Below are 25,761 nucleotides of genomic sequence, written 5' to 3'. Positions count from 1 at the left end.
ATTGCGGGCATTAAGAATGATTGACTGAAAAAAGATGGCAAGAAAAACTCCTAATGAAGTGAAATTTAACGCAGCTACTAAAATAACTTCCTGTTTAATGCCTGTCCTTTAAAAGACGTCAGTTCGCTTTCTTAAACGATTTCCGACCGCAATGCATTCTGGTAAAATGTACATCCGCCAGCTTTGTTATGGTCAATTATGATAAAAATATACGCGAGTGTTTTAATATTAATCGCGAACATTCAACATAATGCAAACACTCTTAGGCTACATCAAAAAGAACACGAAGTTATCACATTGAACACTCCTAAATCATTATATATTTCAGCATATATCCATATTTGTTAAATTATGTCCATTTCATCTTTCTTGAACGTTTATCTTACCAGTCTTACCTTCATGACAACACAGCTGCTCGCATGAAATCGCTGCAGCGCGATAAAGTTTATCAAGAGTAAGTCGTCTTCTACATACGCACTTCGAACGTCCGCATCTTAAACGAATTTTTTAACAATGAAATTCCAATCCTTCGTGAGATTAGAAGTAAAAGTTTGGCTTGCTTAAATTTTAAATTCTGTTGTTGTGAACTCTGAAGACAAAGCAATCAGACCCCTTTAAAAGTTCATGTAAAACCGGCCACCGCACTCCACAAATCCGGTAAATTTAAACTACCCAGTTACTATACAAGAAATAGACTGATTGTCTCCCTTAAAGAGCAAATCAATCCCCCCCTGCGAATCACTCGGAAAAAGTCGAAATGCCGTATCGACCAATCAAGTGAGCGGGCTGACGACCCGATTCTGCAAGCATTTGTCCGCTGTTCTAGGTAAAAGAACATTGTTTTTCTGAAACTGAGCCCTTCAAACTGGCCTATGATATGAATCTAATATTTTACAATCGGAAAGGAAGTTAGTTATTCATATTTATAGATAGATTTGAATATTTAATTGTCATCTCCGCCTGCAAAAAATACGTAAGTCGCGCGACTGACTGGACCCTAGGCCCGCCTCTGGTTTATCCCACGAAAATGGCTAACATTCAGAGAGAACAAATGAAAGAAATAAAAAAATAAGGTTGCATTCATATTATTCAGGTCAGTAGCTGGGAGGAGTGAGGCTGATGGTTTTTCTAAAACACAAATATGTCGCTCAAGAGTTTTTTGAAATATCAGAGATTGGTATATGAAGGCTTTTCATATATGGTCCTCGATTTATTTCTAAAAACAGATTACAATCTTAAAAAGTCATAAAACTAGTAAGTTTCCTTACAAAGGACAGATTGTATATCTATACACTATACTGTTATACATACAAATAGAACAATACTAAACAATATTAAGGCATAGATATCCCAATTTTGATTATCTCTGAAATTTGCCTAATTAGTTGCCGAAATATTTCTCGCGCCTGAAAATTTGGCTTGCTATAGAAAAGATTGTTTGATTAGCGGAATACTCTTAGAAATGGAAAGTGGCAAAATGTATTGCAATTAATTTTAATTGATTTTAATTTAAGCTGATTTTTTTCATATTTTCACGAATTTTGTCCCTTGCAAAATCAACAATATCGTTCCAAAAACTCAGGGGTAATATTTTAGGAATTTCAAGTCCAGAATCCACGAATATAATCTCAGTCAATCTTCCGCTCAATGTTTACATGGACATATCATAAACAAAAAGCTTCCTTTTGTCCGTTCTATTTACCCATCAATATTTTTCAATATAACCAGGGAGCAGCGTGGCAGCGTCTTCAAACAACTTAGCATTAAAAGTGGTATAACAACTGCCTAAAATAAACAAACACTTCTAGACGTTTCGACCTGAGGGCCTTCGTCGAAACGTCGAGAAGTGTTTTTGTCTATTTTAGGCAGTTGTCATACCGCATTTGAGGCATCTCATATTTTGTTTAATTGTTTAAATCTCTGGGAACTAAACTTTAAAAAAGTGTTTTAATTTCTTCTTTATCACTCGTATGCAAAACTGTCGGCCATTTTGTTTTTGCTACTCACCAAAGCTGAAATCTGAAGAGAATATCTCCAGGACAATCAGATTGCAGTAAGTAGCTATATTATAATGCTCAACCTCATTCAATAATTGTTTAAGTCTGGTTCTCATATTTCGCCAACAGTCGGTGATGTATTGTTTCTGGTCGGTGACGAAGACGGTGTCGGTTACGAAACAATCATATTCTCCAGTGATCATCGACAATGGTCATCACCGACCGTCGGTGACATACGAGAACCAGAATTTATAGTATAAAGTGTCGAAGTTCACAGAATACTTGTTCAACCTGTAGCTTGAGGTTCATACTGTGGTTCCTCACAACGTCTATCTCTGTTGGCTAATTCTGATTTACGTTTCTCGATCTCCACCAACGAAAGAATCTCTTAGCGCTTCGTCAGCATAAGGTCTATCATCAATCTTGTGACGAATAAGCCACGAAACAAACTTTCGGGCTTTACGAAGGCCGATTTTGTTCAAATAGACAGGGTTTCCTTTTAAAATATTTTTCATTCGATCTAACGAAGATCCAAAAGGGTGTTCACCTTTAGTTAAGATGAAGAAAGCAATCATACCCGCTACCTGGACATCCGATTTCTTTTTGAAAGGACCTTTTTCTTCTTTGTCTATTGCTTCAATTACTTCCCGTGGCATCCATCCAGGAGTACCTTTAGCAAATGTTTCAACTGTCGTTTCATCGTCTTTAAGAACGCGGCTTATCCCAAAGTCTGCCAATTTCATGCGACCTTCGATATGAACCAAGACGTTTGATGGTTTTAGATCTCTGTGCAATATCCCGGTCTCATGAAGAAATTGAAGTCCTGATAGAATTTCCCTAATCATTCGTGGACCATGCTCTTGTAGATGTTCAATACTGCATGCATGAACAAGTTCACTCAAGTTTTCTTCGCAAAGATCAACAATAAGATACATGAAGTTATCGTCACGGTGAAAATGTCGATAACTCACTATGAATGGTGAATTCTTAGTTTTAATAAGACTCATGATTTCTTTTTCATTTTCAACTGTTTTGTCTTCACTTTGTATCAAAATTCTCTTAACAGCAACTTCACTTCCATCTTTCATGAGGCCAACATAGACACAAGAAAAACCACCATCGCCAATTTTGAATTGATTCTTTGCGACAAAAGCCTGCATCGGTATTTCAGCCTATGAAGGAACCCATAAATTATCTATATGGTGGGGAGAAAAAGCTAGACATATTTAAGGTGGACCCGTAAAATTTGGTACGTTACATCAATTCTAAGGTTCTAAATATCTAGATCTTAAATCAATCCAACACATATTTTTGCAGAAACACATGTTTTGTGTTACCCAAACCTGCAACAAACAAGGCGTGATGTAACTACTTATTAACATTTGTCACTATACGCAAATGTATTAAAACGAACTCGTACATATTTAAAACATTACCTTTTCTAACTGGTTGCAATTCGTTGTTCTCAACATCTGAACCTTTTCACGATGTTTTACGGAACGTTTGAGGGTAGTTGCAACTTCATCATGTCCAAGATAACTACTCCATTCAGAAAAGCTCATTCGCTTTCCATCAACAAGCCATGTTCCAGCTCTCCACGGAGCGATGTTCTTTTCCAACAGAAGATTTATCAAAGCAACCGAATTTCTCTTAACCGCCATCTTTAGGATGTCAATCCCAAGAGTATGAACGTCGATTTCACTTTCAAGAGTTATGTCAGCACCATGTTGAACTAAATACATGACAATTTCCAATGCACCAGTATGGGCAGCAATGTGCAAGATTGTACGTCCATCAGCATCTTTACCATTTACATTAGCGCCCATCTCCACAAGATATTTTACAATTTCAATCGTATCTTCAGTAAAAGCATAGTGCAGCACTGTACGCCCGTGATCATCTTTACCATTTACATTAGCGCCCATTTTAACAAGATATTTTACCGTTTCTGGAGTGCCTTCAGTAAAAGCATAGTGGAGCACGGTACACCCGTCAGTATCCTTGCCATTTACTTTAGCGCCGTTTTCAACAAGATATTTTACCATTTCTAATGTACCTTCAGTAGTAGCAGTAACAGCAGCGAACAGCACTGTCCAGCCGTTAATTTCCTTGCCATTTACATCAGCGCCCTTTTCAACAAGATACTTTACCATTTCCAGCGTTCCTTCCGTGACAGCATCGTGAAGCACAGTCCAGCCGTTAGTCTTCTTTCCATTTACATCAGCACCCTTTTCAACAAGAAACTTTACCATTTCCAGCGTTCCTTCTGTGACAGCATCGTGCAGCACTGTGCAGCCGTTAGTCTTCTTTGCTTTTACATCAGCGCCCTTTTCAACAAGAAACTTTACCATTTCCGGCGTTCCCTCCATGACAGCAGCGTGCAGCACTGTCCAACCGTTAATCTTCCTGCCATTTACATCAGCACCTTTTTCAACGAGATATTTTACTACTTCCAGCGTTCCTTTCGTGACAGCATAGTGCAACACTGTCCTCCCATCAGTATTCTTTCTATTTACACCAGCGCCATTTTCAACAAGATATTTTACCATTTCTAGCGTACCTTTGGTTACAGCAAAGTGCAGTACAGTACACCCGTCATTCTTCTTTCCATTTACATCAGCGCCTTCTTTAACGAGATATTTTACTATTTCCAGCGTTCCCACCGTGACAGCATCATGCAGCACTGAACAGCCGTTATTCTTCTTTTCATTCACATTAGCGCCTTTTTCAACCAGATATTTTACCATTTCCAGCGTTCCTTCCGTGACAGCATCGTGTAGCACTGTCGACTTGTCAGTATTCTTGGAATTTACATCAGCGCCCATTTCGACAAGATATTTCACAATCTCTGCCGTGCTTTCAGTAATAGCAGTGTGTAGCACTGTCCACCCGTCAGTTTCCTTGCCATTTACGTCAGCGCCCTTTTTAACAAGATATTTCACTATTTCACTATTACTAACAGCATCATGCAGCACTGTCCTCCCGTTATTTTTCTTGCCATTTACTTCAGCGCCATTTTCAACAAGATATGTTACCATTTCCAGGTTTCCTTCAGTTGCAGCACTGTGCAACACTGTACTCCCGTCAGTATCCTTGCCATTTACATCAGCGCCATTTACAACAAGATATTCTACTATTCCTAGTGTACCTTTAGTAGTAGCAGCAGTGTGGAGCACTGTCCATTCAGTAGTCTTCTTGCCATTTACATCAGCACCCTTTTGAACAAGATATTTTACGATTTCGAGGTTTCCTTCCGTAACAGCATTGTGCAACACTGTCGTCCCGTCAGTATCCTTGCCATTTACATTAGCGCCATTTTCAACGAGATATTTCACCATTCCTAGTGAGCCTTTAGTAGCAGCAGTGTGAAGCACTGTCCATCCATTAGCAGTGTTTTCATTTACTTCAGCGCCACATTGCTCAACTAAATATTCGACAATATCTACTACACCAACTTCAACAGCATGCTGTAAAGTGGTTTTCCCCAATTCATCTTTACAATGTATGTCAGCACGACAATCTTCAACGAAATATTGCACAATTTCTAATGATCGAGACTGTATTGCACCCTGAAGAGCTTTGCAATCATCTTGAAAATTATGTTCAGGGCCATATTGCACAAAATACTTAACAAGATCGAGTAAACCATTTCTCGTCGCTATCCCCAGAGCTGTTTCACTTTCTTCGTTCTTGGAATAGACGTCTGCTCCATGGTCAACTAAATATTTGACAATTTTCGGATCTACTGGACTAAACTGAAAAGCACGCCAAAGAATCGTCGTCTTCCAACGATCTTCTTTGTTTTCACCACATTCAACTTGCTTTTTTATTTCGTCCCAAAATTTCTGTTTTTCTTCTTCACAGACATTTCTACTCCCATTTGGCTCCGCCTCCTTTTCAATACCTAAATATGCAAAATAAAGATGAACTTTACATGAAAGAAAGATGAAAACCAACACCAGGGCTGTTCAAAACTAGGTGAGTCCTACACTTCTAAAGGGCCGATTACATGGGTTATTTTCAACCCCGGGGTGAATTCAGCCCTGTTGACCGGGATGAAATTTTTTTAGATTACATGAATAATTTCAACCCTGGGTTTGAAAATGCCCGCGAATAATAAATTCGCATTTAGTATTCAGTCACGTGCGTAAATGGCACTACTACGCATGTTCGAATAACTTCAGCCCTGGGTTGAAACGATTACATGACAAATTTAACAACTAGTTTTACCCCAGGGTTGAGATTTCAGCTCGGGTAGCTCAGGCAGGGATGAACTTTGAACCCCAAGGCTGAATTCAACCCCGAGGTTGAATTTGTCATGTAATCGCGCATTGTATTTTATAGGATATTAATAGTGAGGCAGGGCTGAAATTTCATTCTGGTCAACAGGGCTGAATTCAACCCCCGGGGTTGAAAATGACCCATGTAATCGGCCCCTAAGGGAAACCGCCATCGCAGGCATGATTGAATTCTGGGGGAAGTGGAGTTTTACAATCGTTGGGAGAGAATGCCCGTTGCAAACTGTAGCATTTGTTATTTCAAAAGAGTAGCTATTCATAACTTTGTCTCCCAAACAAGGCGGCGATCGTAAATTGTTCCATAAATCCGTCCGCTCGGGAATTTGTTAGTGGAAATTATGCACCTCCCAGGTTGCTCACCCTATAGTAGGGGGTAGGGTTTTCATTTCTATAACACGAAATATTGTCACGAAATATTCTCCCAAAATTGTAGTTTTCCTTCTTCACAAAAATTCATACTTCCACTTGCGTTTTGCTTCTGTTCAATATCTCTACATGCAAGGAAATTGGTCAGAGCTAGGTTAGCGCAAAACCTGGATTATAGCTAAACCTTCAAAATATCAAAACAGCACAAATAATATAAAACAAATAATATAAATAACCTAGCAGTAAACGTCAATGTTGTTTTTCGATTATTGAATTCATGCAGTGATTGCAATCGACTCTATACAAGCTTGAAAGTGATAGTTTGATATATCAAAACTCCGAATTACGCTTTTAAGAACTCTTTTAGAAGTTAAAACGATGATGTAAACCTTAAATAGTCGGTTATGTCTTCGCAAAACCGAGCAAAACGACATATTGTGCCAAAGGTCATATAAAATGCATTCGTATACAGCAAACACGAAGTAAACTTTGAAATAAACAAAGTAGACACCTACAATTTCAAAGATTATAAACAACGAGTTGTTCCTTTTCACTGCTAACTCTTCCAGTTCCGATGATGTTTCAAACTCTTTTAAATCGTGCTTTCGAAACATTTTTTTTTAAAAAAATAGTTCCCAAAATGACAGTCAAATTGCAGACGTTTTTCACTGAAACACAAACGTTTCGTCTTAGCTAATCAGCAAGTTGCTAATTACCAGTCTTCACTCGCTCAAATTTTGCGCGTGCGCACAAGTACCATGACCATTGAACGTCCATGGTCCATGCAGTGAACTCTAGAAAGACTGGAACGATAACTTGGCCGCCATCTTTGAAGCCAGCACTGATGGCCGCCATGAAGGCCAAAAGTTGAAATTACACCACCAAAACAACGCCGGTTTTTACACACAAATCCATCTCATCTGATCATGAATAAAATCTTAAAACAAGCATTGACACTTAGATTTTACTAAAAAACAAGTTTTACGAACGTGAAAAGGTGCAAACCTATTTTTTTTGCGAGTTGAAGGCGAAGTTTTTTTTCGGCCCGTTCAAATTCTTTAAATATTTCAAGTATAAAGCTGGTACCTCGCCGGTTTTTACACTAAGATGATGCGATTACTTAGGTCTATCCAAAAAGGGTAAATTCGTTGTTTAAAGTTGAAGTGGTCAAATAAAAATTGCACTTTTCTGGCAATTTTTGCCAAAAAATACGATTTTTACGGAATTCTCACTCTCCCCAGTTCTTTTGAAGGCTTGATTTGCTCGCGCGGCTGCCACCTTAATCAGCAAATTATATTCAAATCGGCTTCATCCAATGACTAGTCTTTATTGTTCAGTTATCGTTCCAGTTTTATTAGAGATCACTGGGTCCATGACATAGAATTTTGGCAACTTTGGTTTCCGGTATGTTCTGTCACAATACCCGGGTGTAATTAATCTCCCAGCGGAATTAGTACCCTCGCAGGGTGCTCCTCGCCCGCTTGGGGATTATAGCAAAATTAAACGATACGATTAAGACATTATGGAAACTCGATCTAGACATATGTAATCAAACATTCATCATTTTGCGTAACTAGATTACTGGTGAGTTTGGGTCTTTCGTTTCACGCGGCCATGATGGACATGTGAAAAAGCGTCATAATTTCAAGCTGAGGTGATATTTTTTCAGGTGCAGTCTACCTATTTTTACCACCGAAGCTTATTCTGAAAAGCATTCTATAATTCTTACCTTCATCGCTGTCTTCGCTCGACACGGCATCTTCCTTGGATCCGCCCAATCCCATATTACCACAATCTTTGAATAAAATGACTGTGCTTTAAAACAATTCTGACTTTGTACTAAAATGACACACTGCGCACCCTAAAAAACAAAATTTGATCTAGTTTTGTAACCTATAGTATAGCCTTAGAACTGGTAAACTATATAGTCGGTATAAATGTACGACACACATTAAAATGTCAAATGTTTATCTTAAGCCGCGTTTACACTTCAGGCCTAGACGTGACCTGGACAGGACCAGTTCTAGGACAAGTCTAGGTAATATGTGCCACGTTCACACTCTCTTCCTTGTTAATGATATCGGATAGCCAAATTGACAAAATACTTAGAAAAAGACCAAAAACACGCCGAAAAGTGGTAATACTATGTGGATTCTATATAAATTACACAATTAAGTTCAAAACTTGTCAGGACTAGGTAAAGCCTGTTCACATTACCAAAATCTTGGCCCAGGTAAGGTCCAGGCCACCTTCCGCTTTTGGCCTTGATTTTGTGGCCTAGGTTTTGGAGGCCTGATTTTGTGGCCAGGTCCAGACCTGGTCTGGGCGGGATTAACAGCGTTCACATCTAGGCCTAGGCCTCGTCCAGGCCAGGTCAGAGCACGTAGTGTAAAACGCGGCTTAAATCCTTAAAGCAAAGCAAAGTCTAAACTCTGCATGCTGTATTTCGAAAGCTACATGAAGAGCGAACTCGCGCGGTTTGTTTACTTTGTGAGAAAAGTAAAATTCTGGATTTCTCATCATTAAAACATTGCAAGATAGATTCCTGATCCTTTGATAAGAATCGCCGCTCATATTTCATAAGATCTATACTTCAAGATCTATACAATTCCTACAACTTTTTATGAAACAGGCGAATACGAAAGCCAAAATTGCCCGTCCTAAACAACAGTCACAAAATACGATAAACCTAAATATTTATACAAGTTATATTTATCGACATTAAGGCAATTCAAGATGACTTAATAAACAGTGGCGTAGCCAGCCTGACGATTTTGTACCGCTATGTAAATTTTGAGTTATTATAATTATTCATCTCTTTAGAAATTTATTGTTTTCACAGTCAGTGAACATTAAAATATTAGCATAGCGGGACAAATCGACAGGCTGGCTACGTTACTGTTAATAAATATACTAAGATGCAATACTTTCACGTGCAAAACACAAATTTATGCACATACAATGGCAAATAAAAATAAAAAAAAATTACGTTTTAATAAGAATAAAAAAAATTACGTTTTATCTTATGACCTTCATATTACGACGATAAATCGCAAACTCGTTATAATAACAACAACAGTAATTATTATACTTAGGGCCTCCACAGACTAGGGAATTAGTTTTTGACGACTATTTTTGATCGACAACTAAAAAGTTGTCGGTGCAAGTTGTCGGCAACTAAACTCTAATACAACTAATAGTTGTCGACGGCCTCATTTTTTGGCGTTTTTCTAGTGTATGAAAACTTTTGTTTTAGTTCTCGACTACTTTTAATCTTCGCGCTATTTCGGTTGCTAAATCAGTATTTGAGCTTAGCTTATAACTTCATTGAGTTATTGCAACGGAATCAAACGCTCTTTAACACCAACGTCCAACTTGGACGGTCCAACATACATATGGTAGACAGCTTCAGCACGTGCGCGTGACGTGTAAATTACTGTTATACTAAGGTTATCGAGTAAAGACCCTGGGTACGAGGTTGAGGTTATCCGGACGGGAAAAAATTCATCAATGGCGCGCGGGAAGGCGGGCGGTGTGCAGCCTAATGTACCTGCTAAAATTATCATATTAATTTTATTGTTGGCATGGTCAAAGAGAATACTCTATTAGGTAAATCTTTGCTGAGGAGCCTTTTCAGAGAAGTGTTGGGTCTCCCTACTTTGTCGGTTAAATGATACGATTGTATAATTTGTATTGTACACAATGTCAATGTAGACCAAACACATTACTTATCACCGGATTTCAGATATTGCTTTGCGTCGCGCAAATAAATTCCTAGTGGGAAACAGACGTAATGATGTGTATTAGATCTAATATCGGCTTGACAAAGACATTTTGTCACACTATACACACCCCATTGCTCTTTGTGAACTTTTTCTGTTTCGTAGTATCCACGTCGTACCCGTTTTATTGGTTATAAATAGATAAACTACAGGCATTACATAATAATACTTTGGAAGGACAATTTATTAATTACCTACTTTGCGTGTGTACATTGAAATTTAATATCGTGGTAAACAAACGGCGGTATCGTATTAATAATATAATGCTTTGTGTCAACGCGCTACGATTTCGCACTGAAAACGTCCCGAATTTCTTGCAACGAACCCTCCATTATCGGAGGTTGCGAGTGCCGCAGCCATAAATAATGATCGGAAAAAATATTCTAAAAAATATACTCGATCAACTCATGATATTTTAGTCGCCTATGAATATCATACTCGCTTATAATCTGTCGTTACTCTGAATACACAAGGTTAGTTACTAATCTCCTACGCAGTATAATCAAAGATTATATCCTACAACATTTTGAAACGCCACGCGACGTGGAAAATGTCTTCTTAACCCTTGTTTAGACCAAAAGTAGGGATAAACTATACCCGATAATTTGGTCTTCTCGCGTATATGCGCAACTGAGAGTCTGCCCTCAATAAGTTACCCTGATTTTTACCGGAAGTATACAATTTATTATATTCTGGCTCACGCTATAAAGAAAAAGCTTATAACCTATATATTCATGTTCATATAACTGCAAACAATAATTAGACAGGTAGAATAGTTAGACCACATGACTAATTATTGTAGTTCGTAGTGAAAGTAGGTCTCTAAGGCTGCTTCATACGCCAAATCTCGCACGACACACTCGATTGTCAGTCGTCACATGATTTAATAATAGTCGCTTCTGAGTTATGTCGTGTTGCAGCAAATGCGAATTACTGTGAAATTACACATGGTTTATTAATTCCTACCTTCAATTGTTTATATGCTACGACATCGTGAGAGCGACGATCAATACAACATCGAAAATGAAATTTTTCGGATAAAAACTCTGTAATCTGCGTTTCCTTTGAACCCGATGTTGATCACAAGATCGCGAGCGACTATACTCAATAGTATTTATCATCTGCCAATCAGCACGCTGCATGTGTGACGCCCACTCGGGGATTTCCCCGAAGAGCAAACGAAACTAGTTCTCAGGCTCTTTGAAAAACAGCGTTACGTTGCCACCAAGTCCGGGATTCATCCCGAAATCTCGGGATAGACCTTTTTAGCTTGTAAGCAAATTAACCAATTTCATTCCATTTATTTGCATGCAAGCTGAGAAGGTCTATTCTTTAAGCAGTTGGGATTTTTAAATGAAAAGGAAATCTTGGGATTTCCTCACCCTTGCAAAAATTACTTTTTACGAGACAATTACGACTATAGTTTATTCTATTTATTTTATTTTATAAATTTGCGATGTTAAAAAGTTAGAATGAACTACACATAAACTACAAATGAACTACACACATGCAATGGCTGGAATCACCACACAGAGATATGTCTCCAATAACGGGGTTCCACAACTTGCTTACAAATAGACAGACACAAACATGCACATATAAGCAACTTAACAAATTTATAGGAATTTCTCGATACATGAAGAAACGATAACAAATAATGTCAAGTGAAATGATTTAATCGAAACCGAAGTCAAGATTCGTAAATGTTAATTGAATTAAATTTGGTTAGAGAAGAAAATCGCGGATCAGTCATGTATTGAGAAAGTGCCATAAATTGCAATGTTAGCAGCAGGGTCTTGTTGAAATAATCCGTAAAGGCCGAGTTGTGTAATGTGTAACATTTCACACAAACAGACTTGAAAGTTTTAGGATCATTTTGATTGTAAATTCGTTCCGTCAGATCTGCATTGTATTTCATTAAAAGTGCTTTGAATGACCCAAGGGATATAGAGATATCTCACAGAACATGGAAGGGTGTTCCAAACGTTGGCAGCTCTGATGTAGAAGCTGTTTTTAAAACTGTCAGTTCGACTCTTGGTTACATTTAACAAAATGCCATTTGATGTACCGGACATCCTTGTTTCTCAGAAAGATGACTTTTTACAAATATGATTGTCCGAGTTGTTTTTGACGTTTTTGAATACGTAAACCATATCTACAGTCTAAATACTCATGCCAGTAGCACAGAGGGATGATTCGATTAGTCATCATTCTCTCTCTGTACGAGACATTGGTTTTATATGGCAATGATAGTATGAATTTAGTGGCTCGTCGTTGCACTCGTTCAATTCTTATGATGTTTTTTACTGTTTGTGGAGCCCATATTGGACTCCCATGCATAAGCAGACTACGGACTAAGGTGAGGTAAAGCGACTTACGGACCGATTCGTTGCGGACTTCTTGAACTGTTCGCTTGACTGTCTGCTTTTACGCAGACTCTTTGGAGTGCGGTAAATGCATGATATCGTGCAGTCACTCCAGTATACAAATCAGTGACTGAGAAAGCGAGCGCGATGCGTCTGAACCACTGAACTGTGACGAACACAATTGGTATGACTGGTAATAAACATGTTTGCAATCAGGTGATTTCTCTTCCTAATGAGAAGCAATAAAAAATCTCTCAGAACATGATATTCTGTGCAGCAATTCAATCTGCTTTGCCGAAAGTTTCATCGCCATAAACAGCTTTTCAAGCCATCTAACATCTATCTGTTTCAGTAAGCTGTTAGAACGTCGCTGAAAGCTAAGGTGAAGTCCGTCATGTAAACAAGTATATTTTGTACATCGGAATATTTACCACTATTTTGGTTGGCTAAACCTCTTAATCAGTATGAGCTGGAATTTATGTTTAGAAAAATATCTGGGAAACATTGAAAATTAGAGCACTGATTTCAAGCGAAATATAGTCTAACCATTGTTATCAGCAGAACCGATGCGCAGAACCCGCTGATTTTCTCTTCATTTCATTTACATTCTGAATACCAAAAACGAACCCAGACCTCTTTTGCGCCACCCATATTTTTGTACCATGCCCCCCTTTTGACGATCCTCCATGGTCGCTTGAACAATATAGTTTGCTCTATGGAAATGACTCAGGTCTCTAGCCAACTGATAAAAGAAATAGTAAAATATTATATGATAAACGCGAGTAAGTGAGGCGCTGTTCGAACAAGCGTTGCTTCAACTTTGCAAAATAGGGGACCGTGCTTGGTACTATATAGAGATCACGCGCTTAAAACAGCGGGGGTTATGGTTTTGCCAAACTTGTTTGGAGCACCTGCCGCCTCAAACTGCATACACACACGGAAGCTTAGTCAATATTCAGAGAGCAAACCAGCGCCCGAATGGATACAAAATTTTAATATTAAATATAGACAAAAAATGTCCATGAATGTCTTCTTTTGAATTTCTATGCCTAAACCTTGTCATGAAAGGTTTCGGTCAAGTTTAATGGACAATCCCCTGAAGATTTTAAACATTTTTTTCAAATATTAAAAATAATAACAATATAAGACAAGTATATGTCTTTACAAAGGACCGCAGAAGGTATATCTATAGACTATATTGCTATACAAACAAGTATAGAACAAGTTTAGATGAAGTTTAACGCACAAACAATTTATATTTTTAAAGCTGACTGCTCTTGTGTAAGGTGGTCCACTACCAAAAAATCATGATTTATTCTCTTTTAAAAATCTCAAGGGATGCAAACTTAAATGTGCCCCTAAGCGATCCTGAATATTTTTTAAATTTTTTACAAAGAACGCGAGAATTAAAGAAAAAATATAATTAATCAGGGTTGACTTAATAATACATGTGTGACTTAATAATAATGTGTAATACCAACCTAGCTTAGTGCGATAGTTGAGTGCGGCCTGTGTGAAAAGAATAATCTAACTTAGGTTAATTCAGCGCCTATCCGAACGATAAAACGCAATTGCATATTAGAGAAGCTTCCGACCGTGTACGGAATCAAAACTCTCTCATTATGCAACCTCGGCCACTGCTCCAAATCGCTGAGACTACACTACATATTCATGTATGGAAAATAAAATGAATTCAGTAAGTGAGTTCTTGAAAATGAATTAGTAAAACTAATTTAGAATTCAGTAAAAGAGTTCTACTCTGGGTTATCACCCCCCCCCCCCACTCTCTCGACGCTACGGGTATTTGGACTTTTGGAATTGTACTCAGATACTAAACTTGATTGAGGTCAGCAGCTGGGAGGATTGAGGGTGCTGGTTTTCCCAAATCTCCGAGATTGGTTATAGTTCTTATTTTTGATTATCTATATAGATATTAGAATAATTATTACAAAGTCATAAAGCCAGTAAGTGTCATTACAAAGGACACAGTAGATTATGAAGGTATATCATTAGGTATACAGTACACTATGCTCCTATACATACAAATGGAACAAGTTTACGCGAGGTTTGACTCGCACACTCTCTTTCGTTATAAAAAGTAGTTCATATTTTTTAAGAGTAAGTCCGCGGTTGTATATTCTCAGATTATCCCTAACCAACTCCCTAGTTAAAAAACACACACACGATTATTTGTGTGTCATTGATGAACAAGAATTATTGAAGAATGTTAATCACCCGTCATACTTTGCAATTATTACTGTTAACATTTGCCCTAAAAAGCGATTCACTAGCAACCATGGTCACAAAGAATATTTCTGTCTTGCATTTTCAGGGTAAATAAGCAAATTAACCCAAAGATGGTTCAAATTTTCATGGATTATATACAGAAATCTCAATTTTTCGGCGCGTGAAGTTGATTTGAGCACGCAAAGCATGATGGTAAACACACAATCTTTAAAATATTTCTTGGCTTGCATCAATAAACACCGATAAAATACATCGCATGCAATGTCCCATCCATCCCCATTATATATAGTTCATCCCCGTACCAAACTCAGCGAATTCTTCCGTAATAACGTCGCACGAGGTACACAGAAGGACCTGGCCCCTTGGCATGAGGATGAACCGACTAGACCTACGCTAGGAACCGAGGAAAAAACGGCAAAAATGGCCCGACAGCATAGTCAAACTCTTGCCGCAAATTAGAGTCCGTTTATTCAGAGGAGCAGTTCACCAATGTTTACATACAATGACTATCAGGTTAACTAACTTTTCTTTCTACAAGTTTTTCCAGATGGATGATCTTCTCTTGAATAAGTTGGACTAAATGCAGCACACATGCAAAAAATGCATACAAAAGTAAATATGATTAAGGTGATTTACTCAGTTTAGTTCAACAACAAAAGAATACCATGTTATGATACCAGGAATATGAACTTGTAGTTGATAACTTTTGTTTCATTTCTGTCAGTGACGTTCTGTATTCTCACTCTAATAATTCTTTTTAATGAAAAAATCTTTCAGTGCTTCGTGAGCATAAGGTCTCTTATCAATCCTTTGACTAATCAGCCACGACACAAACTTTCTAGCTTTACGATCACCAAGTTTCTTCAAATTGACAGAGTTTCCTTTCAAAATATTTTTCATTTGTTCTAACCTAGATCCAAAAGGGTGTTCACCTTTTGTTAAGATGAAGAAAGCAATCATACCCGCTACCTGGACATCCGATTTCTTTTTGAAAAGACATTTTTCTTTTTTCTCCACTGCTTCAATCACTTCTGTTGGCAGCCATCCGTCAGTACCTTTAGCATCTGTTTCAACTGCTGTTTCATCGTCCTTTAGAACGCGGCTTATTCCAAAATCTGCCAATTTCATGCGACCTTCGATACTAGCCAGGACGTTTGATGGCTTTAGATCTCTGTGCAATATACCTTTACCATGGAGAAATTCAAGTCCGATTAGAATTTCCTTAATCATTCGTGGACCATGCTCTTGTACATGTTCAATGCTGGATGCATGAACAAGTTCCCTCAAGGTTTCTTCGCAAAGATCAAGAATAAGATATATGAAGGTATCGTCACGGTGAAAATGTCGATAACTTACTATAAATGGTGAGTCGCATGTTTTAATAAGATTCATAATTTCCCTTTCGTTCTCAGCTATTTCATCACACTTTTGTACGATCATTTTCTTAACAGCAACTTCAGTCCCATCTTTCATGAGACCAACATAGACACTTGAATATCCACCATCGCCAATTCTAAATTGCTTGTCGGCGACAAAGGCCTGCATCGGAATGCCAATCTTTGAAAAAAAAACACGATAAATATTCCACAGTGAGAAGAAAAAAGCAAGAACACATTCACAGTTTAAAAAGTATATTCTCAACTTCTAAATATCGAAATCTCAATTTAATGCTATATTTTTAAGTGATTTTATCAGAAAGACATGATTCGAATAAAAATCTTGAATACGTTGCACACAATAGGCTTATGCGAGCCGGGGCGGTGAAAGCTGCTGCTTGAGCCCCTCCCCGTTGTTCCGTTCATTCTTTGAGCAAAATATTCTGGAATAAAATAATAATAATAATATTCTATATTCTACAGGTTGTATAAGAAACATACCCCCTATTGGAATCATCTGTTGTTTGATTTTCAATGTCATATTATTTTGCCTAACCGATGCATTAATTTCAAAAATTAAAACTAGGAATCCGAGGTTAGTGTAAAGTGCTCTCTAATACCCAAGCAATCAAACTGATATCGAAATAAATGAGTCAGGTAAAAATAGCTAGTAAGTAAAAATGCCAGTTAAAATATAAAGAACCAGGTTAAATGTTAGCCTTAAAAAAACAGGCGATTTACTGCTAATATCTTGTTGTCAATATTACACGACACTAAAATATGGAAAAATTTGTACGCTGCCTTTAGTGGGGCAGAGATAGCTATTTTTTCAGCTTACCCGGTTGGTGGTTGGTTTAGAATAGCAACATCACAATATTCATTTCAGATAAACACCAATGCAGAAAAGCGTTAGAATGAAAAAATTATACTCAAAATTAAGTACTCAAATTACGTTAGCCATGATAATAATAAACAATTATTAGATGAGGTTTTTGTGATATGCAGAGTTATCAAGGTCGAGGTAAGCGTTATCTCTTGATAACTCTGAATATCACAAAAACCGAATTCAATAATCATTGTTTTATTATACATCTGAAGAATAGTTAACATAGTATTAACGAATGAAAAACCTTATTTAATAGCAACATCCAAAAATACATCAATTATTAATATATAAATACACTCAAGTGCAATGAACAAGTTACTGGAAGTTTAGTTAAACGGTTAAATTATGACCATAACGCATAATAGAATTAACAATTATATCAAACAGTAAACAATTAGATGACAATTGAAAAATTGAATTATATCGCTAACGTGTTTACTTATTAAAGTAAACATTACAATTGTGAAATGTATATTGTTTGGTAACCTGTGTGTTGCTGGTCAAGTTCATGTCTGCCAAGATATGTTCTTGTGAAAGGCTCAATAGGGGAGATAAGGGTTTTGGTGCCAATGTTGGTTCAGCTATCTGTTGGTCATATACCATAGATGGGAAGTCACTACCACTGGTACCTGTAGTTGCAGATGTCAAGGTCTCTGAGATTCGCTTCTTTCTAGCGTCGGATGACTTCGGATGGAGCTTTCGGAATAAATTCGGATGGAACTTTCGGAACGATGATCACTAACCGACATGATGTGTCGAGCCTCGAAACCTGATTTATCCAATATTGTGACTGCTGTCGCCCGTATCGAATGGTTTGTGTACTGCTTTGATAAACCTGCTTGTTTGGATATGTTTTTTATCATGGTATTTTTCGCCGATCACCATGTTGTCATACCAAACATCAGAATCAGGAGTCGTATTTTTCTTTGGACGTTGAAACAAAAATTCATTCTGCGGATTTAAATGCTGTAGATATTTCTCAAAAGACGTTACAGGACAGAATGGGCCTTCAGTTGCATACATCGTTGTTCCATGTTCGGCTTCGTCGTTTTCCCTGTGATTTTTGGTAAGCTCGTCGACAACATTCCTCACAAATTTTTTTCCCGAAGCATCGAGCATAACAGCAAATTGGGAATTTATTTAACTGGCGTATGTTTTGACGTCCACGACGAAAAAAGCACAACATGATTTCGCAAAACACTTTGTTCAGAAGTGTTTTTGGGTTATCTGTGTTAAACACAACACTTTCGTCAAGTTTTTTTCAAGTCTGCATCGGCTATCGGAGGCTTGTGTTGCACTTTTCCCAGTCCTTCCTTTTTCAGTTGGACACATTTCGCCGAGTAAATTTCGTTCCCTTCGTTGAATCCTTCGTCATTAATAATATCAAAGCCGGTTGTCGTCTTTAAATATCTTTTTAAAACAAATCGGATTGTTCTAAGGCTTTCCATACTATAAGGCGAACCATCTTTTTTTCGCGCGTCGACGTAAAATTTCTCAAGAACTCAGCATGTTCATTTTTCTCGGTCGGTTCTGGTATCACTTTCTGCTTTAGCTTTTCACAAAATAGTTCCTTTGCAACTTTATATGTTCTTTTTGTATTCTCCGCGTCTCTGTTTTCTAGTAGTTCTTGTATCTCATGATTCTCATCTTCGGTAAAGTTTGAGAATCTATCCATATCTTTTTTTTTACGTTTTGTAAACGTTTGTTTTCCCTTGTTTGTATCAGAAATGAATACCGCTTGTTAACCACCGGAGGCTCACTTCCTGATAACTCAGTTATCTACCAGCAGATAACCGAGTTATCTGCAAGTGAGCCTGCGGTGGTTAACAAGCGGTATTCATTTCAATGTATTTATGTATTATTAATTATTTTAAACAAGGTTTTTCATTCGTAATACTATGTTTACTTTTCTTCAAATGTATAATAAAACAATGATTGAATTCGATTTTTGTGATATGCAGAGTTATCAAGAGATAACGCTTACCTCGACCTTGATAACTCTGCATATCACAAAAACCTCATCCAATAATTGTTTATCATTACTCCGGCATGAGCGACGGAGTTAAAAATTTGCCTAGGTTTTGTTTTGCTTTTTGTTTTGTTTTTTATTTTTCGACGTCGCAAGTGTGTTTTGGTGCAAAATATACTAGTATATATATTTGAAAAGTGTACGCGAGCGTATTTACTACGTCACAGTTTTGTCTCCTAAGAGTTGTGGTGCACAGCTCGAAATCTCTGACTAATTTACCGACACGCCATTTGATTTCGCTCGCATGATACGGCAATTCCTCCAAATAAACCGTTCTTTTGATGCTTTTCGATTAAGTTTAGATTTAATTGGGAAAGTGAACGTATCATGAGGTTTATGTAAATAAACAATTAAACAATAAGCAATTGAACTTCTATTCTTTTTAAAGTACGATGTCCTTCTGAATTTCCCCATCGAACAACATTTAGGTTTGTTAGGCATCTAAATTAAATGAGTATGAACTGTATTGTTTATGTTCAGAAGCTTTATATTGAAGACAGGCACGTGCGCGGCACGCCGGAGTTAACGCCAGAACAGGCGTCTTGTTGAATTATATTTTCAGGAGTTACTCGATTTTTGCGTCCGAAATGTTTTAACCAACACTCAGTCCTCGTTTCTTTACATTGTGAATGTAATTTGACTTGAGCACGCAAAGCATGATGGTAAACACACAATCTTTAAAATACTTCTTGCATCAATAAACACTGACAAAATAAATCGCATGCAATGTTGCATCTATCCCCATTATAGTTCATCTCCGTACTAAAGTCTTTGAATTCATGTGCGACGGCACATGCGCCGTCTTTAGGGAGCTAAATTTCTTTAAAAAAATTACTTTAAAATAATGACCAAAAACATGAACCTCGACTACCCCCGGAAAGTTTACTCTATGACTGACTGACACTTTTAAATTTTCACCAATGTGCACAATATGCAAAAAAGCTTTGGAAAAGTAAAATAAAACAACTGGGCCGGTCGTGTAAAACTATTTAACTTCACGTTGCATAGTTAAATCCTAGTTAACTCAGAAAATACACGACTCTGACTTATGCCCTTAACTACAGTTAAAAGTTAACTAGTCTTTTATACAACTGGCCCCTGGTGGTAAAACGCTACACCATCTGGTGAAAAAAAAATCGATTGCGAAATTCGACATAAAATTCGACAAAATTTTTTTCCGCGCAGTTGCATCAAACCTCCCCCCCCCCAATTAAGAGGGGCCCCTCACGCCATTAGTTGTGTGTGACCTACCCAATCTAACATCTCTATACTCATAAAAACCTCCCCATAACCTTAGATTGGTTATTTTCCAAAACTTACTATACAATCTCACATATATTTAAAATATTACCTCTTCTAACTGGTTACAGTTACTTGTTTTCAACTTCTGAATTTTCTCACGATGTTTTACGGACCTTTTCAAGATAGTTGCAATTTCATCATGACCAAGGTTAATGCTCAATTCAAGAAGATTCATTCCTCGCCCTTTAACAATATTCGTTTGCTCTCTCCACATCGCGATATCCTTCTCATAAAGAAGATTGACCAAGGCGACGAAGTTGTTTATAACAGCCATTTGGAGGATGACAATGCCAACAGAAAAGAAGGATTCACTTCCAACAGTTATATCAGCACCCTGTTCAACTAAGTACTTGATAGTTACTAAATCACCAACACTAACAGCATGTTGCAAGACTGTCTCTCCGTTAGTATTATTGGCATTTACATCAGCCCCGTTCTCCACAAGATATTCTACCATTTCTAGCGAACCTTTGTCAACAGCACTGTGCAAGACTGTCCATCCGCTATTCTTTTTTCCATTTACATCAGCGCCATTTCCCACAAGATATTTTACCATTTCTAGCTTACCTCCAAAAACAGCAAAGTGCAGCACTGTCTCCCCAAGAGTATTCTTGGCATTTACATCAACGCCCTTCTTAACAAGATATTCCACCATTTCTAGCGAACCTTTTACAACAGCACTGTGCAACACTGTCCATTCGCTATTCTTTTTTCCATTTACATCAGCGCCATTTCCCACAAGATATTTCACCATTTCTAGCGTACCTTCAGAAACAGCAGAGTGCAGCACTGTCTCCCCTTGAGTATTCTTGGCATTTACATCAGCGCCCTTCTTAACAAGATATTTCACCATTTCTAGCGTACCTTCAGAAATAGCAGAGTGCAGCACTGTCTCCCCGTAAGTATTCTTGGCATTTACATCAGCGCCCTTCTTAACAAGACATTCCACCATTTCTAGCGAACCTTTTACAATAGCACCTTGCCTAATGGCATAGTGCAAGACTGTCCATCCATCAGTATGCTTGCCATTTATATCAGCGCCATTTTCAACAAGATATTCTATCATTTCTAGCGAACCTTTTCTAACAGCAATGTGCAGCAATGTCCACCCGTTATTATCCTTTCCACTTACTTCGGCGCCTTCTTCAACAAGATGTTTCGCCATTTCTAGCGAACCTTTGCTAACAGCATAGCGCAAGACTGTCCACCCGTCAGTATCCTTTCCATTTACATCAGCGCCATTTCCCACAAGATATTTCACCATTTCTAGCGTACCATAAGAAACAGCATGCTGCAGCACTGTCTCCCCGTGAGTATCCTTGGCATTTACATCAGCGCCCTTCTCAACAAGATATTTCACCATTTCTAGCGTACCTTCAGAAACAGCAGAGTGCAGCACTGTCTCCCCTTGAGTATTCTTGGCATTTACATCAGCGCCCTTCTTAACAAGATATTTCACCATTTCTAGCGTACCTTCATAAACAGCAAAGTGCAGCACTGTCTCCCCGTGAGTATTCTTGGCATTTACATCAGCGCCCTTCTTAACAAGACATTCCACCATTTCTAGCGTACCTTCAGAAACAGCAGAGTGCAGCACTGTCTCCCCTTGAGTATTCTTGGCATTTACATCAGCGCCCTTCTTAACAAGATATTTCACCATTTCTAGCGTACCTTCATAAACAGCAAAGTGCAGCACTGTCTCCCCGTGAGTAATCTTGGCATTTACATCAGCGCCCTTCTTAACAAGACATTCCACCATTTCTAGCGAACCTTTTACAATAGCACCTAGCCAAATGGCATAGTGCAAGACTGTCCATCCATCAGTATGCTTGCCATTTATATCAGCGCCATTTTCAACAAGATATTCTATCATTTCTAGCGAACCTTTTCTAACAGCAATGTGCAGCAATGTCCACCCGTTATTATCCTTTCCACTTACTTCGGCGCCTTCTTCAACAAGATGTTTCGCCATTTCTAGCGAACCTTTGCTAACAGCATAGCGCAAGACTGTCCACCCGTCAGTATCCTTTCCATTTACATCAGCGCCATTTCCCACAAGATATTTCACCATTTCTAGCGTACCATCAGAAACAGCATGCTGCAGCACTGTCTCCCCGTGAGTATCCTTGGCATTTACATCAGCGCCCTTCTCAACAAGATATTTCACCATTTCTAGCGTACCTTTATAAACAGCAGAGTGCAGCACTGTCTCCCCGTGAGGATCCTTGGCATTTACATCAGCGCCCTTCTCGACAAGATTCTTCACCATTTCTAGCGTACCTTTATAAACAGCAGAGTGCAGCACTGTCTTCCCGAGAATATTTTTCCCATTTACAACAACGCCCTTCTCAACAAGATATTTCACCATTTCTAGCGAATCTTTATAAACAGCAAAGTGCAGCACTGTCATCCCGAGAATATTCTTGCCATTTACATCAGCGCCATTTCCCACAAGGTATTTCACCATTTCTAGCGTACCCTCAGAAACAGCAGAGTGCAGCACTGTCTCCCGGTGAGTATCCTTGGCATTTACATCAGCGCCCTTCTCAACAAGATATTCCACCATTTCTAGCGAACCTTTTCTAACCGCACTGTGCAACACTGTCCATCCATTATTCTGTTTTACATTTAATTCAGCGCCATTTCCCACAAGATATTTCACCATTTCTAGCGTACCGTCAGAAACAGCAGAGTGCAGCACTGTCTTCCCGTCAGTATTCTTGACATTTACATCAGCGCCCTTCTCAACAAGATAATTTACAACTTCTGGAGTTGATTTTGTAACAGCAGCGTGCAGCGCTGTCCACCCGTCAGTACCCTGGCCATTTACATCAGTGCCCTGTTCAACAAGATATTTCACCATTTCTAGCGTACCTTCAGAAATCGCAAGTTGTAGCATTGTCCCCCCGTCTGGATTCCTAGCATTCATGTCTGCACCGCATTGTTTAAATAAGTATTTGACATGATGTAAGGCAGTATTTCCCGAATCATCTTTACAATGTATATCAGCCCCACAATCTTCAACGAAATATTTCACAACTTCCAATGACCGAGACTGTATTGCACTCTGAAGAACTTTAGAATCGTCCCGAAAATTATGTTCAGGGCCATATTGAACAAAATACTTAACAAGATCAAATAAACCATTTCTCGTCGCTATCGAGAAAACTGTTTCACCATCTTCGTTGTTGGAATAGACGTCTGCTCCATGGTCAACTAAATACTTGAAAATTTTCGGATCTACTGGACTAAACTGAAAAGCACGCCAAAGAATTGTCTTCTTCCAATGATCTTCTTTGTTTTCACCACATTCAACTTGCTTTTTTATTTCGTCCCAAAATTTTTGTTTTCCTTCTTTGCAGACATTCACGCTTCTACTTGTCTCTTTCTTCTTCTCAATACCTATATATATTTGTGCAATATTACATAAGATGGACAATTACATGAACAAGAGGAACGAAAAAAACAATAACTGGACAGTGCCGAACGAAATTGCGGGTGAGATCCATGCAACAATTTATTGACTTAGTACTTATAGCAAAAGTACAAAACCTAAAATTGCCGTTGCCCTGGATGTTGCCCACTGTTTGCCGACCTCTGGACCAATAGAACGACCGTTTCGCAACGCTTTGATGATCAAATTACTTACCTTGGGTGTTTCTACTTTCCGCCAACTGGCTGTGTTCAAATGTGTGTATACGCTTCATATGTTTGAAATGCCTTGTGAGGCTGATAATATTTTCTAAAGTGACTGCAAAAAAAATCCGGACCGTACGAGAAAATTTATAACAGGAATACGAAAGACAATATCTCTTACAAAATCTCGTGGTATATTTAATACACGTCAATTCATCGACAATCCGATTCGAAATTTTCGTATGAATGTGAGCGATTTTATAAGTTCGTTGCGAGAACACTGCCAAAATTTTGAGCAATATATTTCTAAATTACTGCAAAAATAACCAAGGTTTGACATGCGGTAACCAAAACGTTTCTAAACAGCTGCTCTATCCATCTAGAGGTCGGCAAACAGTGATCCAAGTCTGTGGCTCTGACGTTACGACGTTTTACATTTTCACTCAATCTACTTTATAGTAAAACTCGAAGGCCTTTATGTATAGATGGATTAAAATAATGCAAATTAGCGCACAAGTAACAGCCATTTTGTCACCAATTGCAGGTAATAACGCAAGCATAATTTGTGTGTTAGAGCGTGAATTAATGTTTGTAAAGGGTTGATTTCTGAATGATGGTAAAATTATATACAGTCCCAGATTTTGGAACAGCGTAGCTGAAAATTGTTTGGAGATTTTCAACACGGGGTGTCCATTCATATATTGGTCTTACGCCCGACTGATCTTACTACGGTATGTATAGCTAAAACATGAATAAAAACATATATAAACATAAATGTATGAATATGCACACCCCTTCCAACTACGGCTTTGATCAAAATGCTCGAGTTAATGGTGGGTAGGCTTCATACTTCTATCATAGGACGCTTGTTGTAATTCTTACCATCATCATATTTTTCGTTTTGGATGCCTTTTTCTTGGAATTCCTCTTGAACTTCTTTCTGTTTATTAGCAGCAGACTGGGATTGTTTATTTTCGGACGAAACGATATTGTCCATTTTCTGTGCAAAGCTTGAAGTTACGTCTCTGTTCTCAATCTGGGACATCATAACATTGTCATCTTCCTTGGATTCAGTCATTCTTAAATTTTTATTTATAAGCCCCTTTATTGCTCATAACTATATATCATATCATCTGGGCGGATCGCCATCTTCGAGAAAATCTATTCAGACGTCGGGTCAAAATAGCCTGGGAACCTGAAAAAACCAAGCTATTATTAATTACTGTTAGCTCCAAATTACATCGCTCTTCAAACATGTTTAAAACTAAGTAAATTAGCTTGTAGGTACACCACGTTAGTATTTAATACTGCAAAGCTTTCGGTCTGTTAAACCGGGCCATAATCAGTACAATTACTTGAGAACACATCTAAACGTCACATAAATATCACGTTCGTCGTGATTTGATTGCTCGCGCCATTAATTAAAAGCTTTCACTTACCAAACAATTATGAAAAAGAAACAGTTCTAAATAATGC

The 25,761-nt window shown here is 38.1% G+C and overlaps 5 protein-coding genes across 5 annotated transcripts; all 5 read right to left on the bottom strand.

Moving 5' to 3' along the window:
- Nucleotides 1-1,906: 1,906 nt before the first annotated feature.
- Nucleotides 1,907-11,519, bottom strand: LOC114536246 (putative ankyrin repeat protein RF_0381). Its single transcript, XM_028557572.1, has 4 exons — nucleotides 11,410-11,519; nucleotides 8,391-8,522; nucleotides 3,434-5,901; nucleotides 1,907-3,169 (listed from the first exon to the last, which is right to left on the bottom strand). The coding sequence occupies exons 2-4, from the start codon at nucleotides 8,443-8,445 to the stop codon at nucleotides 2,351-2,353; spliced, it is 3,342 nt and encodes a 1,113-aa protein (XP_028413373.1). The 5' UTR covers nucleotides 8,446-8,522; nucleotides 11,410-11,519; the 3' UTR covers nucleotides 1,907-2,350.
- A 4,281-nt stretch (nucleotides 11,520-15,800) lies between these two features.
- Nucleotides 15,801-16,601, bottom strand: LOC114536230 (serine/threonine-protein kinase 24-like). Its single transcript, XM_028557558.1, has one exon. It carries the CDS (start codon nucleotides 16,599-16,601, stop codon nucleotides 15,801-15,803), a length of 801 nt encoding a protein of 266 aa, XP_028413359.1.
- Nucleotides 16,602-20,686: 4,085 nt separating this feature from the next.
- Nucleotides 20,687-22,012, bottom strand: LOC114536229 (putative ankyrin repeat protein RF_0381). The gene is made up of 2 exons (XM_028557556.1): nucleotides 21,539-22,012; nucleotides 20,687-21,478 (listed from the first exon to the last, which is right to left on the bottom strand). The coding sequence occupies exons 1-2, from the start codon at nucleotides 22,010-22,012 to the stop codon at nucleotides 20,687-20,689; spliced, it is 1,266 nt and encodes a 421-aa protein (XP_028413357.1).
- A 166-nt stretch (nucleotides 22,013-22,178) lies between these two features.
- LOC114536228 (putative ankyrin repeat protein RF_0381) lies at nucleotides 22,179-23,526 on the bottom strand. Its single transcript, XM_028557555.1, has 3 exons — nucleotides 22,985-23,526; nucleotides 22,321-22,828; nucleotides 22,179-22,189 (listed from the first exon to the last, which is right to left on the bottom strand). The coding sequence occupies exons 1-3, from the start codon at nucleotides 23,510-23,512 to the stop codon at nucleotides 22,179-22,181; spliced, it is 1,047 nt and encodes a 348-aa protein (XP_028413356.1). The 5' UTR covers nucleotides 23,513-23,526.
- A 41-nt stretch (nucleotides 23,527-23,567) lies between these two features.
- Nucleotides 23,568-25,403, bottom strand: LOC114536227. The gene is made up of 3 exons (XM_028557554.1): nucleotides 25,168-25,403; nucleotides 23,700-24,051; nucleotides 23,568-23,580 (listed from the first exon to the last, which is right to left on the bottom strand). Exons 1-3 carry the CDS (start codon nucleotides 25,361-25,363, stop codon nucleotides 23,568-23,570), a joined length of 561 nt encoding a protein of 186 aa, XP_028413355.1. The 5' UTR covers nucleotides 25,364-25,403.
- Nucleotides 25,404-25,761: the final 358 nt, after the last annotated feature.

Source organism: Dendronephthya gigantea, unplaced genomic scaffold (genome assembly GCF_004324835.1).
Source record: "Dendronephthya gigantea isolate DGI-Jeju-01 unplaced genomic scaffold, DenGig_1.0 000132F, whole genome shotgun sequence".
Classification (NCBI taxonomy): Eukaryota; Metazoa; Cnidaria; class Anthozoa; order Malacalcyonacea; family Nephtheidae; genus Dendronephthya; species Dendronephthya gigantea.
Note: the sequence above shows the minus strand (reverse complement) of the source record. Positions and strands in the feature narration are given on the sequence as shown.

Bases quoted from the DNA above. Each gene is read 5' to 3' on its own strand.
- LOC114536227 (XM_028557554.1), bottom strand. From the start codon at position 25,363: ATGACTGAATCCAAGGAAGATGACAATGTTATGATGTCCCAGATTGAG. The intron at 24,052-25,167 runs GTAAGAATTACA...AAATATATATAG, and splicing joins AAACGAAAAATATGATGATG to GTATTGAGAAGAAGAAAGAG.
- LOC114536228 (XM_028557555.1), bottom strand. From the start codon at position 23,512: ATGGTGAAATATCTTGTTGAACAGGGCACTGATGTAAATGGCCAGGGT. The intron at 22,829-22,984 runs GTAAATGGGAAA...GTTTATAAAGGT, and splicing joins TTGTTGAGAAGGGCGTTGTT to ACGCTAGAAATGGTGAAATA.
- LOC114536229 (XM_028557556.1), bottom strand. From the start codon at position 22,012: ATGGTGAAATATCTTGTTGAGAAGGGCGCTGATGTAAATGCCAAGGAT. The intron at 21,479-21,538 runs GTGCTGCACTCT...CTTGTTAAGAAG, and splicing joins AGAATACTTACGGGGAGACA to GGCGCTGATGTAAATGCCAA.
- LOC114536246 (XM_028557572.1), bottom strand. From the start codon at position 8,445: ATGGGATTGGGCGGATCCAAGGAAGATGCCGTGTCGAGCGAAGACAGC. The intron at 5,902-8,390 runs GTAAGAATTATA...TTGCATATTTAG, and splicing joins GAGCGAAGACAGCGATGAAG to GTATTGAAAAGGAGGCGGAG. The intron at 3,170-3,433 runs GTAATGTTTTAA...GTTCCTTCATAG, and splicing joins ATTGCAACCAGTTAGAAAAG to GCTGAAATACCGATGCAGGC.
- LOC114536230 (XM_028557558.1), bottom strand. From the start codon at position 16,601: ATGCAGGCCTTTGTCGCCGACAAGCAATTTAGAATTGGCGATGGTGGA.